Source organism: Sinocyclocheilus anshuiensis, unplaced genomic scaffold (genome assembly GCF_001515605.1).
Source record: "Sinocyclocheilus anshuiensis isolate Anshui unplaced genomic scaffold, SAMN03320099.WGS_v1.1 scaffold2493, whole genome shotgun sequence".
Taxonomy (NCBI): domain Eukaryota; kingdom Metazoa; phylum Chordata; class Actinopteri; order Cypriniformes; family Cyprinidae; genus Sinocyclocheilus; species Sinocyclocheilus anshuiensis.
In genome coordinates, this window is record NW_015549322.1 from 223,319 (window position 1) to 241,040 (window position 17,722).

The window sequence follows — 17,722 nt, forward strand, 5'->3', positions numbered from 1 at the left end:
CCCGCCAAAACATGCGTATTTTATCCTCGGAACGCGATTTTTAACTGGGACCCCCTTGAAACGCGATTGGGCGGGTTTTGTTGAAAACATGGCAACCTCTTCTTAAAAGCAGTGGCGACCTCAAGAGGAGGAAACGTTAGGTATTATAATTATTATAAATTCATACATTTTAAATTATTATTAGTTTTTTTTAAGTAAAATACCCCTTCATAAAATTACAATACAACCATTATTTGAAATACAGTTGGACAAACAAACACTAGATGAAAAACTTACATTTGTACGAAAATTAGAAATGTAAAGGTAAATGAAACAAAATCAAGTTTTCCATCTTTATTTCAATTAATGAAAAAACATGAGTATTTTTAGTTTTGGTTAAAACTTCAACTTAAACGTTTTAAATTTCCATTCAAGTTTAGGTTACAGTACTAAAATGACTAAAACTATTCATATTTTTCCCATTAACTGACATAAATATAAAATAAAACAGAACATATTAGATGAAAACCCTAAACTGAAAGCTTGAACAAAAATCAGAAATGTTGCCTTATTTGAGTTAGATTTAGCAGAAATCCACAGTTAATTAACCTTTAGCAGTTATTAACATTGTTCGAGTTAATTTGGCGCTGTCACCGCTATTATAATCTCCTCAAACCCTGGTCTGGGAAACTCTAATTTAGGCCAGAAATGACTGACTGATGAGTAAATACTGATATTAACATCAACAACAGCAACTGAACACTTATTTTAAGTAGAGTTTAGAACCAACACGAATGACTGCTTCTGTTAATGATGGTGATTTACATATTGGTCTGTTACTAACCAAAACCCTCAAAGACTAAACCAACCAATGATAAACACCCAAAATATCACCTAAAAACATCCCCAACAAAACACCCCTAAAACAGCAAATGCCTAAACCAAAAACAAAATGAACCCTAAACACTAAATTCAAGAAAACCCAAACAAACACTGAACTCTGACAGTTCAACTCAAACATAAATACTAAACCCTCAAATACTGACCCAAAAAATAAACCCTGAAAAATAAACCCCAAGTCTAATACTAAAATGTTCAAACACTGAACCAATAAATATGAAACCCTCAAAATACCACCTTAAACCATTGAACGCCAACACCCACAAAACATCCCAAACAACAAACACCTAAACCAAAAACAACATAAGCCCCAAACTACTTCAAATACTAAACATTAAAGCAAATAAATACTAAACTCCCCTCTGAAAGTTAAACTCAAACATAAATACTAAACCCTCAAATACTGACCCAAGAAAAACATCCAAAACACCTAAACCAAAAACAACAAGCCCCCAAAAACTAAATCCAAGAAAACCCAACATTAAATCAAAGAAACACTCAATCCATCAAACACCAAAACCCTCAAAGACTAAACCAACCAATGATAATAAACACCCAAAATATCGCCTAAAAACATCCCCAACAAAACACCCCTAAAACAGTAAATACCTAAACCAAAAACAAAATGAACCCTAAACACTAAATTCAAGAAAACCCAAACAAACACTGAACTCTGACAGTTCAACTCAAACATAAATACTAAACCCTCAACTACTGACCCAAGAAAAACATCCAAAACACCTAATCCAAAAACAACAAGCCCCCCAAAAACTAAATCCAAGAAAACCAAAGAAACACTCAATCCATCAAACACCAAAACCCTCAAACATTAATACAGGGCTTCAGACTAACATTTGAGAGCAGTGAGAGAGTTCTAGGTGGGTCTGTGTGAGGGAATATTAAAAGTATTTTCTATTTTCTATTAATAATTTCTATTGTTTTGCATTAATAACTGCAGTTACTAATAATATTAAATGTTTATTTCTTGGTAATATAATTTGACAGTAAAGCTTGAGTTTGGAGGCATACAAAATATATTTTTATTAACAACAGTAACGTGCAAAAAAATTTATATATAGAAAATTTATATGGTCTACTCTTATTAAATGTACCATTATTCTTCTACAGTATTAGTATACATAAGTGACCGGCGACAAAATCCGTGATTATAAAAGGAACACTCTTTTTGTGTGATTCAGTCGCAAATTGAAGAAAAGTTTGTTTTTCAAGGCACTTTGTTACTTTTCTTACTTCATGCACGAAAAAGTGCAAAACTTTGACAATTTGATTTCTTGATTTGATATTTTATAATAGTGATTTTATCATTTCGAAAATATAAAGCAAAAAAGTACAAATGAATGACTAATGAGCCAATAAGTGCTCCTCTGCTGCCATCTACTGGTTATAGTGATAGGGCTCATTTGAATTTTTTTATATTTTACACGTGTTTGTTTACCACAAAGTATATTTTGGTCATCCCTTTAAAACAACATTCAAATTGGATAATTTTAGAGCTTTAAAGTACTGGAAATAGTTGTGTGAAAAGCTTGAAAGTCCGAGCTGATAAACGGTCTAATACTTTAACCTTCATACACTAAAAATCCAAGAAAACACCAAATTAAACCAAACAAATACTTAACTCAGACACTAAAACCTTCTGACAGTTAAACTCAAATATCAGATACATAAATACTCGCATATTGACTCCTATAAACAACAATTTAAAAAGTAGCCTAAACACCATAATATTAAAGCCCCAAACCCCTAAAGTCTAATACTTAAACCTTCAAACAACCTCAAACCAGCCCTGAACACTGAAACAAGAGGAGTTTCAATGAGTTCAATGACTGATTGCTAATCAAATTCTGATATTAGCATTTACGATTTAATGACAGCAAGTGTGACACATAATACTGCTTAAGTGAAATAAACACTTCCTATACACAATATTATCAGCAGTTTAGAACTGATGCAAACTGACTAAAACCGTCAAACACTAACCAATATTAAACCCCCTAAAACACCAGCTAAAACCCCTTAAACAACAACACAACCAACAAACCGTGCAAAAAAGAGTAAACACCTAAACCAAAAACGTAACCCAAACACTTAATCCAAGAAAACCCAACATAAAACCAAACACTCAACCTATCAAACACTAAAACCCATCTGACAGTTAAACTCAAACATAAGATACATAAATACTAAACTCTCAAATACCGACACTAAAAAACAAACCCCAAACGTCTAAAACTTAACCTTCAAATCACCTCTGAATAAATAAACACCTAAACCAAAACAACATAAACCCCAAACATTAAACTGCCATAAATACTAAACCCATGAAAACCCAACATTAAACCGAAGAAATAGCCTTCTCAACCCATCAAACACTAAACCCCCACTGACTCAAACAACAGATAAATAAATACTGGCCCCTAAAATAAACCCCAAAATATAAAAGTCTATACTAAAACCCCCAAATACTAAACTACATCAAATACTAAATCCAAGAAAACCCTATATTAAATTAATTAATTATTCAAACCAAACACTAAAAACAGTTAAGCATACACATAAATGCTGCTAAACCCCCAAAACATCTAAACAACACTTCAAAATAAACACCATAACATAAGTCCCAAACCCTACATGGCCAATACCTAAACCTTCAAACCAGCCCTGAATTTTAATGAGTAAATGACTGACTGCAGATTAAATACTGACATTTAGCTACACTTTAACAACAGAAACATCATTGCTGAAATAAACACTTATTTTCCACAAGTGTTTAGAACCGAAGCAAATGGACATTAAGATGATGATCAAACACGTAGTGTTACATTACTATCAAAAAAGCCCTCAAACACCAAACCAACAAATATTAAACTCAGATATATAGATACTATAAATATAAATACTAAAACCTCAAACACTGACCCACCAAATGACTCTAACAACCCTAAAAATAAACTTAAGGTCCCAAAAGTCTAACATTAAACCGAAAAACTGCAACATTAAATCCAAACAAACACCAATCCAACGAATACTAAACCCCTCAAAAGACTCAATATTAAAGCAAACAATAATTCAAACCAAACACTAAAAGCCATCTGACAGTTAAACACAAACATCAGATACATAAATACTAAACCCCCAAAACATCTAAACCTTTCAAAATAAACACCACAAAATAAAAGCCCCAAACCCTAAATGGCCAATACTTGAGCCCTCAAACCAGCACTGAACACTCAAAGCAAATGACTGGCTGACAATTAAATACTGACAACTTAACGACAGGAATGTGACACATGAAATAAACACTGATTTTACACAGTACTGTCATGGAGTTTTGAACAGACGCAAATGGACATGAAGATGGTTATGATTATATAAACACATGACATAGTGTTTTAATTGATACGATCAAAAATCCCTCACAAACACCATACCTACAAATACTAAGCTCAAACACAATAATTATAAATACTAAAATCTCAAATACTGACCCACCAAATGACCCCAAACAACCCTAAAAATAAGCTTAAGGTCCCAAAAGTCTAACACTAAAACCTTCAAACACTAATCCGAAAAACTGCAACATTAAACCCAAACAAACACCAATCCAGCAAATACTAAACCCCCCAAAAGACTCTCTCTGACACTAAAACCCACAGATGCTGAGCTCGTTTGAGGCTCGAACACACTCCAGCCCTCAGGGTTCCGGTGTTTATTCTGGGTGTTTTTAGCGTGTGCTGTAGTGCTGTAATAGTGGGCTTGGGCTCGGATTCTGCGAGGCGCTGCGCGTCTCTTCCTAAAACGGGCATCGGCTCAAATGGCGTCCGCGGCGGCTCTTACCATGTCTGCGGCGCTCGGTGGCGGTGTCTGCGGGACTGAAGGCGGGTTCGGTTCGCTGTGCGGTTCTGTTCGGGTCTGTCTGGACGCGGTTCGGCTTCGACTCTCTGACGGAACCCTGCCCTGTCAGCGCTGCACTTCCTCATCCGAGCTCCTGCGGGGGAGGGGCGCGGCTTGCACATCCGGGTCATTCCGCTCCGATGCCGCGCGGACCAATCACAGGCGCTTCAGTAAGGCATAGCCAAATATAGAAGAAGAGGGGCGTGGCGGAAGCGAGGAGGGCGGAGCGTGGGGCGTGCGCTAGAGGGCGGCAGAGAGCAACGCTAATCTGACTCAAGTCTTTATCAGAAAACAATAACATTAGACAAAAATAACCACCATTTATTACCTTATCTCATAATGTAGCCTTTCAAACATTAGAACACAAAACGAGAAACTTATAAAAACAATAGAAACATTTATATTTATATTTATTTGTATATTTATTATTTATATTTAAGTTATAGGATGTGTTTAGGTTGTTATGTTTATTTATTTTTATTTTTTTATTTTAATTCAGTTTTGTCTTTTGCGCTTTGTATTTGGTTGTTGTTTTATTTCACGTTGTCTGAATAAGACTTCTTCAAAACAAGAAGCCAGAATGAAAACAAAGAAGAGAGCAGCATTTTTAGAGACAGAGAAAAAAGTTTCATATAAACAATGAATTGAAAACAAATGAGACAATGAAAAATGAATTATATAAATATGTAAACAGCATCAGGATGTTTTATTCTTTATTTATATTTAATTCTTATATTTATTTATCTATTTGATATCTGCTTTAATCACTGTTAGCTTCATATGATTCAGATTTTACTGTGTAAGGAGAATTATTGTAGCCTATCTGAGGGTCTCAAATAATAGCAAACCCAATAAAACACATAAAGATTATTATATTTATTTATAATAAAAACAAGAATCTTCTGTCATGAAGACAAATTCCTTGCATGTGCAAACACACTTGGCAATAAAGCTCTGATTCTGATTCTAAACACTCTCCATAAAACATCGTTTCAGTATATTTGAACAGTGATAACTGAATTAGAATACAAGTTGTTAACATTTCAGCGTGTTTTATCAATGCTTCGAAATAGTTTTGTCAGGAGCGAAAGAAGATCTGAGAACTGAGTGCCGCTCTAGATTCTCGCGAGATCTGCAGAGCTCCCAGCTACATACGAACTAGGACTCGAAACTCTCGCGATATCTGCAGAGCGGCGCGATGAGCGGATGACAGCCCAAGAAACACGTTATAAACTGCATCAGTTATTCATAAACTGCATAAATAACAGCAGAAAAGTTTACTGGCTGGACCGAGACGTGTATAAACACTTTTGGAGCTGCAAATGTCATGAATCCGTGTCAAATAAATATGAATGTGATTATTTATTCATATATCCACGTATATGTGGAGTACAAAACCAGTCATAAGGGTCAATTTTTCGAAATTGAGATTTATGCATCATCTGAAAGCTGAATAAATAAGCTTTCCATTGATGTATGGTTTGTTAGGATCGGACAATATTTGGCCGAGATACAACTTATGACACAGAGATACTGTTTGTATTTGTTTTCATATTTAGGATATGTGAGTCAATATGAGTCCAGAATGTGTCCTGGCCATTTCTGCTGGTTATGAACGTGAATATTTCCCAGTCAATGTGATGGCGTGATTAATCCAGGGCTGTTTGGATCGGTCTGGGCACGTCTGCTGTAATTAAACCCCTGAGCCGAGTGTGTGTGTGTGAGAGTGTGTGTGTGTTTGTGTGTGTGTGTGTGGTGGGTTTGTGTGTGTGTGTGTGTGTGTGAGAGTGTGTGTGTGTGAGTGTGTGTGTGTGTGTGTGTGTGTGTGTGTGTGAGTGTGTGTGTGTGTGTGTGAGTGTGAGTCTGTGTGAAAAAAAAGTCAAAAAGTCAGAATTGCGAGAAAAATCTGAATTGCGAGATATAAACTACAATTCAGAGAAAAAAGTAAGTGTGAAGGAAAATTCAGAATTGCGAGACGTAAACTCAAAATTGTGAGAAAAAAATCAGAATTGTGAGGAAAAAAGTCACAACTACCTTTTTAATTTTTTATTCCGGGCGGAAACGGGCTTCCGCAGCTTTCTGTGCATGTGCAAGACTGCCGCTTCATTAGCTGCTACCGTATAACAATGAAGACACGGATTCTCGGAGCACAAGTATAGCTCAAATATATTTAGACTTTTTCTAAGTAGAAGTCAAGTATACTTAAATGTCATTTTAAGTATATTTCTGAGAAGTACATAAAGCCCATTTCTGAGAAGTACATAAAATATAAAATTAGACTGAAAGTATACTTTCCTATTTTTTAGTTTAAAAGAAGTATACTAATAGCACACTTGAATAAACGTCTTTTTCGTAAGGGTAACGAGGTCTGCTGTGTGGGTTTATTGTGTTTAAAGCATGTGTGCAGTGTGTAGCTGTTGAATTGAGACGCAGCCGCGGTCTGAGGGAGGAGTTTGGTGGTATTTCCCTCACTGATGAAGTCGAGGGGATGTTGTTTGGTGTTTTGTGGTTTTGTCTGACATTTGGAAGTTGTGTAATCGGCGACTCTGAATCCAATTAGAGGAGCGCGGAGAGAGTTTCTGGGTGTTATTTTAGTACAATTTTTACAGTACTTCATACATTTTGAGCCTTTATTTCTGCGTTTTCAGATTACTGCCTCTCTCTCACAGGACCAGCAGAAGAGTCTCTTCATCATCATCATCATCATCATCGCTGCTGGTTTTCATCACTTCCATCTGCTGAATGAACGGCGTCAGGCGTCGTGTTTGAGCGCATGATGAAGTGCTTACAGTGTGTGTGTGTGTGTTGTGTGCTAATGAGTGTGTGAGCCGGACTACCACTGCTCTGGAATCAGAGCCAGATTCAGCACCTGCAGGAGAGAGAGAGACAGCTGAAACCCTCCTGATGAAGAGATTAGAGAAATCAAACGCTAGTCTGCCATATTAACACTCCAACATGACCGCAAACACACTCCATACACACCGCTGCAGGCTCTGATGAGCTGCCCTGATTGTGTTCACATGAGAGTGTGTGTGTGAGAGAGAGTGGTTTTATAGTATGTAAGTGTGTGTGTGTGTGTGGTTATATATTATGTAAGAGTGTGTGAATGTGTTTATATATATATTGTGTGTCTGTGTGTGGTTATATTGTATATTATGTAAGTGTGTGTGTGTGGTTATATATTATGTAAGTCAAGTCAAGTCAAGTCACCTTTATTTATATAGCGCTTTTAACAATACAGATTGTGTCAAAGCAACTGAACAGCATTAATTAGGAAAATAGTGTGTCAATAATGCAAAATGACAATAGTAAACACTAATTTTTCAGTTAAAGACAGTTCATCATTGAATTCAGTGATGTCAACATCCAGCTCAGTTTAAATAGTATCTTTGCAATCAAGTCAACGGTATCGCTGGAAATGAAGTGTCCCCAACTAAGCAAGCCAGAGGCGACAGCGGCAAGGAAACAAAACTCCATCGGTGACAGAATGGAGAAAAAACCTTGGGAGAAACCAGGCTCAGTCGGGGGGCCAGTTCTCCTCTGACCAGACGAACCAGCAGTACGGAAAAATCAATTTAAGACGTAATAAAACAGACGATGAACACTATTAACAGCAATTATTATATGATGCAATCAAACTTATAGCAAAATGTGGTAGTTCTGTATGTTGTTTCAGGGTTGGCATCATCTGAGGTCCTCTGAGGGGTTGGCATCATCTCTTCTCAGGTGTTCTGGATCCAGACTGAAGCTTGTGTAAATCCTAGTTACCACGGGATGTCAATCCCAGCAGAAACAGAGAAACAAATAGAGACATAATTAGCGTAGCTGCTGTTCCAACCAAGCAAAATTGATTTGTTTAACCCAAACTAAAGAATAATAATGTGCATTTGATCAGATATAACTGCAGTAAAAGATTATGAGATGCATTATTTGAATGCTTGGCCAAAGAGATGTGTCTTTAATCTAGATTTAAACAGAAGGTAAAACCTTGTTGCGTGTACCGTGTTAGGCTAACCGAGACTTGTTACTTCACTAACATATCGTTGCTCTCTTGTTGGTTTTCGATTGCTTCTGCTGTCCTCATTTGTAAGTCGCTTTGGATAAAAGCATCTGATAAATGACTAAATAAATAAATAAATTAGGAGTGTGTGTGAGTTTTTGTGTTTTTATATATATACTGCGTGCGTGAGTGTGTGAATGTGTTTATGTATTGTGTGTGTGTGTGTGTCATATATTGTGTATGTGTGTTTAGAAACTAGGAGTGTGTGAGAGTGTTTGTGTGTTTATATATATATACTGTGTGTGTGAATGTGTTCATATGTATATATTGTGGAACTCACACACATACACACACACACACACACACTCGTCATGACAGCGCAGGAATTCAAAACGTTCACGCATCACAGGAGACAAGAAGATGCTCAACACACGTCGACTTGTAGATCTGAATCTTAAAGAGACAGCTCAGATGAGATGATCGCTCTGTTTACTCACCCTATCATTTCAAACCCATTTTGACTTTCTTTCTTCTGTGGAAGATATTTAGCCATATGTTCATGCTGCTCTTGTACATACAGTGAAAGTGAGCAGTGAGCAGAGGCTCTCCAACTCCAAAAAGGTTTAAAAAGACAGTAAAAAAACTATGATAAAAGTTCAAAATCACTCGTGTGTTATATTTCAGTTGTTCTGAAGTCATCTGATGTGAGAACTTTGGTGAAAGACTTTCAGTCCATTCCTCACACAAAATAATCTCACTAGAGGTGCTCTCACTTTTATTATTGCTCAGCAAAAATTTTTGGTGAAATCCAGCTCATTTCCATGGGAATCCACACGTTTGTCATGGAGTTCGTCGCAAGTTAGTCATGCGAATTTGTCACGTTGACTGACAGATAACTGCTTGGTTTGAAAGTGTCTCCTGTGTGAGCTGTGCTTCATGCATCGCTACGCTATTGACAATGGACCATTTTTGCAAAATTGCATTCAGATGCACTGCTTTTCCATTGTTTTCCATGCACCGTGTGTTTTTTGACCATTTTGGCGTCTGCAGCGCTTAACGTTACGTTTTCGCCACTAGAGGTCGCATTTTCAAAACAATAACAAAGGCGAAGCTTGATGACGCTATGAAGGAGGATGTTCACGGATGAATACATTTTTTTATTACCTGTACCTTTCACAGTTATTAACAGTGAATAAGTTATACACAGAATGCAAGCAAAGAACATTTACACTGTCAAAGAACATTATGACTGACTTCAGTCTAGCGTGAGTTTAAGCACTCTCAAAACACTCCCCTTATAATCAGTAAAGCTGTCTATACACAGTTTGATGAATGAATCTCTTGCATCGTACATCTGCACTTTGTTGTTTATGATGAATTCGCATGAGAGCTGAATTCAGTCAACGAGCGCCTGCACTGAATAAAGACTCATCTGAACGCCTCTGATTGGCCATTGCATTCATAAACTCAACAGACTCGTGTGTGATTGGTTATAATGCAACACTGTAAAAACGTGTTAAAAAAATCATGGCGCAACATAGAACAGATCTAAATTTAATGCTCTTCTCAAATTAAAAGAACTGTTTAAAAACGCAGCTCTATTGAGTCCGAAATTCTCGTCTGAAATTTTCACACGTTAAAAAATAAACACGACCTCACGTCGTGTCAATCACGTTTACACACTGCCTCCGAAACTTTCGTCCGTCACAAAAAAAAAATTCGGATCAGGTTCAATTTTCTGAATTTTTGCATCTGTAGCTAGCATTTTGATAGGAAAGGATGACGAATATGAAAATAACTAAAAAACGCATACTCAGTGTGCAAGGACCTTAAACCTTGTGCTTTTTCTTTTAATTACCTCTCGCATTTTTAAACACAAAAATGCATTCTTTTTAGAATCTAGTGAAAACTTCTTCAGACAGCCACTATATGATCTGATAACCTTTGATGTGATGTTACAAAGACATCAGAAAGCAATTTTGCTAAACTTGAATCTATCAAATGAAGTCACAGAGTAATTTAACTTAAAAAACGCTAGTTGCAATTATAACTAAATTATTAATTCCTGAATTTGAAGAATGTTGTGACACTGACACGGCTTTTTTTTTTTACTGCGAAGCTGCTTTGAAACAATTTTTACTGCATAAAGCTCTGGTACTTCTTTTTGTCATTTTTGCATTTCAGCAACTTTGAGTGAAAAGTGCAGCCTGAGCATTCAGACAAACGTCTCCTTTTGTGTTCCACCGAAGACAGAAAGTGTGAAACGACATGTTTTAAGCTATAATTCCAATGAAACTCAACGATGGCCTCCCTTGTAAAGAGTGGTGATCGTATCGAACAGTAAAAACGGTGGTGTTTGTTCAGATCACCACGAGACAGGGATCACATACTGAAAGTTTGAGTTTGTTCTGGATGCTGGTGGAGATTCAGATCAGATTGCAGGAGATTCAGATCTGCCAAATCCACCAGCATCATCATCTGCCCGCCTACACACACACACACACACACACACACACACACACACACACACACACACACCTTGCGTCTGACTCGCCCCCAAAACATACACACACACACACACACACTCGGCGCAGGGCAGACTGCAGAGAAAGGCTCCGCTGGCTGTGTGTTTGAGAGACACGGAGCGACTCATTGCGTTTCTTCTGACTCTGAGTGTGTGTGTGTGTGTGTGATGTAATTGTTTAACTCCAGCGGGTCATAACAGGGCGATTCATCCGTTAATCACCATATGAGACCCGTCAGCGGGACATCAGACACAGAGACGCTCGAGAAACCGTGAGTCTGACTCGGATCTCCTCACTGAACTCTGCAGAAGTGTTTGTTTGACTTCATTAGCTCTGTTTAATTGGTCTCATTAAGTTGGCTTTGCTTGTTCTTGAAGTTGAGAAGTAGTTTTAATACCACTTAACTAAATGAGACTGTATGTGTCTGTCTATCTTTCTGTTTCTCTTTGAAATGTAACATTGGATCCGTCGGGAGTGTTTTTATTTATGAAAGCGGGGCTTTGGGTTCTTGTGGACGTGCTGTTTAAACTCTGTCTGTTCGCTTTGGGATAAAACAGAGGAGGCTTTTAAGACGCATGCTTTATTAGAGTCAGGTGGCATGTCTCTCTCTCTCTGGTGTTCTGCACCGAGTGAACTACATTGTTCTTGTGCCTCGTTCTGTGATTGTGAGCCAGTTCTGGCCATGTGAAGAGTTGATTACTTTCCATCAGAGCGAGTCCAGAACATCCAGCAGAGGGAACTGCACTAATAAAACAAGATATCTGTGACCCTGCAGCACAAGTCTTAAGTCGCTGGGGTATATTTGTAACAATAGCCAACAATACATTGTATGGGTCAAAATGATACATTTTTCTTTTATGCCAAAAATCATTAGGATATTAAGTAAAGATCATGTTCCATGAAGATATTTAGTAAATTTCCTACCGTAAATATATCAAAACTTAATTTTTGATTAGTAATATGCATTGCTAAGAACTTCATTTGGACAACTTTAAAGATGATTTTCTCAATATTTAGATTTTTTTGCTCCCTCAGATTCCAGATTTTCTAATATTGTTCTATCCTAACAAACCATACATCAATGGAAAGCTTATTTATTCTGCTTTCAGATGATGCATAAATCTCAATTTCACAAAAATGGACCCTTATGACTGGTTTAGTGCTCCAGGGTCAGATATGAGGTTTAGAAAAGCAGCAGAGGTACTCTTCTGAACTCTGATGTCGGATTATTCGCAGCTTTAACGATGTGTTTTCAGGTTTGGCGATGTGGCTGCATGTTCTGCTGGCGTGTTTGCTGCTTGAGTTCTGCGGCGCGGCTCCACACGCTCACATCGACCGCCTCGCGCTCTTCCCCGACAAAAGCGCCTGGTGTGAGGCCAAAAACATCACACAGATCGTCGGACACACGGGCTGCATGCCACGATCCATCCAAAACAGGTCACACACACACACACACACACACACACTGTTGTCCAGGTTAGGGAATTCTTGCATGTTTCTCTGTGTTCGTTTGACCAAAATAAACATTCAGCTATTAAATATTGCGATACTTGAACAGTGCAGCAATTATCGTGTGTGTTGTGGGCTTTGTAGATGGTTCTAACAGTGTTGTGTTTTCAGGGCCTGTCTGGGTCAGTGTTTCAGCTACAGTGTGCCCAACACCTTCCCACAATCCACCGAGTCTCTGGTCCATTGTGACTCCTGCATGCCGGCGCAGACGCAGTGGGAGGTGGTGAGTGTGTCACCATTAAACTACAAACATGTTTAGGAGTTATTCCAAAACCACTCAGTACAGTACGTTGCAGTAATGAAAATCGCAGAAACACTGCATCTAAATTGTCATTATTTGTGCTTCGATAATAAAAACATCAAAAATGGTCACATCCAAATTGTCACTTTTGATGCAATTGTGAAAATGGCAAACTGCAGAAATATTGAGAGTAAATCATAACGTTTCTGCTGCAGTAGTGAAAACTGCAGAAATACTGCGTGAAAATTGACATTTTTGATGCAATTGTGAAAATGCTGAAAAACGTCTCAGGTTACGTATGTAACCATGGTTCCTCGAGGGAACGAGACGCTGCGTCGGAAAACGCTTCAGGAACGTGCGGCGGAGCCGGCGTCAGCTTCAGGAATGAGGCAAGCGCTGGCAGGGATGCCGGAAGTATGGCACCAAGACGCAGCATCTCGTTCCCTCGAGGAACCATGGTTACATACGTAACCTGAGACGTTCCTCTTCAGGAACTCGAGCTGCGTCGGAAAACGCTTCGGGAACGAGAATGCCCACACTGCCAGACTTCCAAACCTCTGCCTAGTGTGGCAGCTTGCACAGCTAGGGCGAGAGAACAGAAGAGCCAGGAGTGGCTCACATGTCTAGACCGTAGAACCTGACGAAGACACATAGACACATAGACACACCTGCTAAAAAAGCCTTAGAGTCCGCCACACTTCGAGTAGAATGAGCCTTGACCCCTAGCAGCGAGGGGAGATCAGAGGACTCATAAGAGATGGAGATGGCATCCACTATCCACTGGTCTGTTTCGTTGCTGGAAGACCTCTCTTAGGGGGACCATAGCAAACAAGCAGCTGGTCCGCCCACCTCCACAGGGCAGCTCTGTGGACGTATACAATTAAGCTTCTGCTGGTCTGGCTCTCTGAAGGGAGGAGGACTGAAGGCCTGAAGTACGATGGGCTGCGGTGCAGATGAGGGGACTTTAGGGACATACCCCACTCGAGGGTACAGAAACGCTTTGGCCAGACCGGGTGCAAAGTCAAGATAGGAAGGGGCCACAGATAGGGCCTGCAAATCCCCAACTCTCTTAAGAGAAGATATCGCCAAAAGAAAGGTAGTCTTTATCGTAAGGTGGCAATGGACATTTTTGATGCAATAGTGAAAACTGCAGAAATACTGCATCCATATTGTCTCTCTTGTTGTAGTAAAACTGCACCTTGAAAATGACAGACTTCATAAATATTGCAATCATATTTGTGCTGCAATAATGAATACTCAGTAGGTTGTCTGCAGTAGTGAAAACAGCAGAAATGTTGCATGTAAGTTGACATATGCTCTAATCTGAACTGCAGTAATACTGTGATTTGTGGGTTGTTCTGTGGTGTGCCGGTGAGTTCTCAAAATCAAAACACGTCGATGTGCGTTTGAGATGATAAATGCGTCCTGCCGCATGCCGCGTGTCTTGTGGTGTGCTGAGCTATTTAACATCCAGCGCATTGATTGATGGACTTGCAGTGGAGCTTGAGTGACTCTTTATGAGGCATGTTGAAAGACAACAAACACACTCATCTGTCTTGCTCAGAGAACACGGCGAGTGTGTGTTGATTTTGTGTATTTACAGTGTTTCGCAGTAGGCTTTAGTTCTGGCTGCTCAGCCGCCCTCTAGTGTTGGAGTTTATTTTGCTTTGCCTGGCAGAAGACGGGAATGCTTGACCACCGGCGATTTAGCATGAGGACAGTGTGTGCGAGATATCAACATATGAAAATAATCACTTTGTTTGCCCTCCGTTGAGATCTGGGAACGGTTGCATTGGCGCTAACCGAACACCGTTGTGACGCACAAAGAATGTCGACTTGAAAAAATTTAGCTATATTTACACGCACTAACATCATGTTCTGTTTGCGAGACCTCTCCTAGCGTTCACCGCTCTCTGCTACTTATTACGTTCTTTCATACAATCTGGCTTTAATCGAAAGCAGTTCACTTTTGGTAAATAAAACAGACTTGTGTTTTACAAAGACCTGCAGTAATGTGACAGCAACCTGATCTGACCCGCATTACCGACACTCACTTAGCGTAGACTAATGTTACACAGTGTCCTAACCAGACGCCATGCGGGTTTCCAGCGTAATTTCAAGAAAAACAAAATCACAGCCAATCGGAACATGTTTGGCTTTCATTTTAGACCATTGAGATTTCCCCCTGAAAACGGTCGAGGGGACTTCCACAGCAACAAAGCAACCGAATGTCGGTTTTATCAACAGTCGGCGTTTAGCCAATTAGCATAGTCCAGTTAACGACATCATTATTCAGGCAAAAAGCATGTATCTCTGTTGATGGCCACTTAAAAGTTGTCTCTAAACTGTGTTCTGGCAACTTTTTGCCAGCGATGCATTAGCATAAAAGGACTGTGAACTTTGTGAAATAGACATGTTTTTCTCCTCATTTGCATTTAATTTACATATATTCATTTAGCAGGCACTTTTATCCAAAGTGACTTACAACTTGAGGAGCATCACAAGTATTTGCTTGGTTTCAAGAGGCATTGTGGCTCAGGTGTGATCTCTTTGGTTGCGTTGCACTGATGTGCATTTGCATAAACTTGTGTTGCTTCAGATCTCTAACTTTCACCAGCATGAATGTCCTCTGCTTGCTTTGTTGCCGAAAATTGTTGCCTTTAATATGGAAAAGACAGTTTATCGCTTATCGCATTCCTTACAGCATGTCAGTGAACAGTGTTGCAATCACAAGCATTTTATGCATTGCTTTGCAGCTCATTTGCATAATGCATCGCTGCAGCAGCAACACTCACTAATCTCAGATCTACAACTCTGACCTAAATGAATGTCCCGATTTCTTTGTTGCTGCAGATCGCTTACTTTAACACTGAAAGATTGTCTCTGGCTTGTTGAATTACTGCGGTGCAGCATGTTAGTGAACAGTGCTGCAATCAAATCAAACTGACGTGTAGGGCTGTCAAAAAAAAAAAAATCGAATTTCGAATATTCGTAGAATTAAAAAAAATCCACATTCGAATGCAAAAACGTTACATTCGAATTTTAGGTGTGCGTTAAGGAGGCACATATATGATGCTGTTTTGTTTATAGTTGTTTAAGCAACTTAATTAATCATAATTGGTTTATAAACATTATTTTAAACATTATGCACTTTTTTAACAGATAGTCGTGTTATTTTATTGCTTTGAAGAAACGTGCATTAGTAATATTTTGCTCGATGCGCCTTCTTGTGGCCTCAGGAGAGAAGCCAAAAGCTTTTTTTCACCCTAACTGAAATTACGCATTTTAAATTTGAATATTTAAGTACAAAATTCGAATTTAGTTTTGAATTTATGTGTTGGCAGGTGACTCTGGATTGCGCCGGCAGCGATGAAGCCCCGCGTGTGGATAAGCTAGTGGAGCGCATCCTTCACTGCAGCTGCCAGTCGTGCAGTAAAGAGAGCAGCCAGGAGGGGGCGCTGCTGCAGCTGTATCCGTCAGAAGGAACGCTGGAGACGCCGCCGCTGCCAGACGCTACACACATGCAGCACGTTCACATGCATTTAGACGTACATGCACCTGAGGCCGGGTGATGCGCGCACACACGTGCATGCTTTACACTAGGGCTGCGCGATTAATCGAAAGCGATAGTCATGCGCATCTCGTCAGTAAAGCCGGTTCTGTGATTAGTAGTAAATCTCCAGCACCTGCTTTCAGATGGTGCAGCATTTACTACACAGAGTGTAGAAATAGTTCAGCGATAATGACAGCTGTTTGCGTAGCTTCTCAGTGAACTATGCCTCTGTGTCGTAAATGTCACTTTTGCCTAATCGCGATTGCGATTTAATTTCGATTTATCGTGCAGCCCTACTTTACATTTTAAAGCCTACTGAACTCTCCGTCTCTGTCTGTCTAAAGCACTTTTTCACATAGAGATCATGACACTAATCAAAACTTCGTCACAGTCGGTGAAGCTTCAGTCAGCTCTGTGAATAAATGCGCACACACTCGACTATATATTACTGACGCATTCGCGCACACGTCCAGATCTATATATCTGTAATGTAGCCTACAGGAACACGTACAATCAGACTGTGTGTCACTTATGTAATATTGTTCAATCACAATAAAACGTGAAATCACCTTTATGTCTGAGGATTTATTCTTTAATCTATACAGTTGTACGAGACTCTAGCTATGTTTCCATTTCCCCGTTTTTATGCACATTTTTAAGTATCGCATCAGAAACGAGTGATGAGGTGTTTTTTTGTCTTGTGTGTGGTTAATGCGAAGATTAATGTGAGATGGAAACGCATTTGCCGAATAAATTCAGTTTATCAGGAAGTGACGATTTTGTTCACTTTGACTCGTCAGATGGAAACGGTGCTTTATTCGCAAATGTTTTATGCAACATTCTAATTTGGCGCACAAGTTAAATTCGCAACTTTGGATGGAAACCCGACTTCTGTCCCTAAACATAGTAGGCTGCCTATGTAGTGAACTTTATAATTCACAAGACAATCCCAGAATGTTTATATGCACATATATGCCAATACAATTCAGTACCTAAATGTTGCATGTTTTAATTAAAATATTTTTTTGTATATTTATGCTAATTAGCACTATACAAACTTATTCCCCATCTAGAGTGTTCTAAATATTGTGAGCAATGTT

The 17,722-nt window shown here is 39.0% G+C and overlaps 2 protein-coding genes across 4 annotated transcripts in view; one reads left to right on the plus strand and one right to left on the minus strand.

Annotated features, from left to right (window-relative positions):
- The window catches only part of LOC107656895 (capping actin protein of muscle Z-line subunit beta), a 17,356-nt gene extending 12,449 nt beyond the window's left edge, over positions 1-4,907 (minus strand). Inside the window, 1 exon segment of the mRNA XM_016444832.1 lies at positions 4,738-4,907. Coding sequence (XP_016300318.1) covers positions 4,738-4,740 — 3 coding nt within the window. The 5' untranslated portion in view covers positions 4,741-4,907.
- Positions 4,908-6,523: 1,616 nt separating this feature from the next.
- On the plus strand, positions 6,524-16,760 carry LOC107656914 (neuroblastoma suppressor of tumorigenicity 1-like). 3 transcript variants are annotated; one of them, XM_016444862.1, is made up of 5 exons: positions 6,524-6,549; positions 11,469-11,590; positions 12,576-12,756; positions 12,940-13,051; positions 16,414-16,760. In XM_016444862.1, the coding sequence occupies exons 3-5, from the start codon at positions 12,584-12,586 to the stop codon at positions 16,639-16,641; spliced, it is 513 nt and encodes a 170-aa protein (XP_016300348.1). In that variant the 5' UTR covers positions 6,524-6,549; positions 11,469-11,590; positions 12,576-12,583; the 3' UTR covers positions 16,642-16,760. The 3 variants fall into 3 exon arrangements, with proteins under 3 accessions (XP_016300348.1, XP_016300349.1, XP_016300347.1); XM_016444863.1 differs by lacking the exon at positions 6,524-6,549 and adding an exon at positions 7,957-7,968; XM_016444861.1 differs by lacking the exon at positions 6,524-6,549 and having other exon boundaries at positions 11,353-11,590.
- Positions 16,761-17,722: the final 962 nt, after the last annotated feature.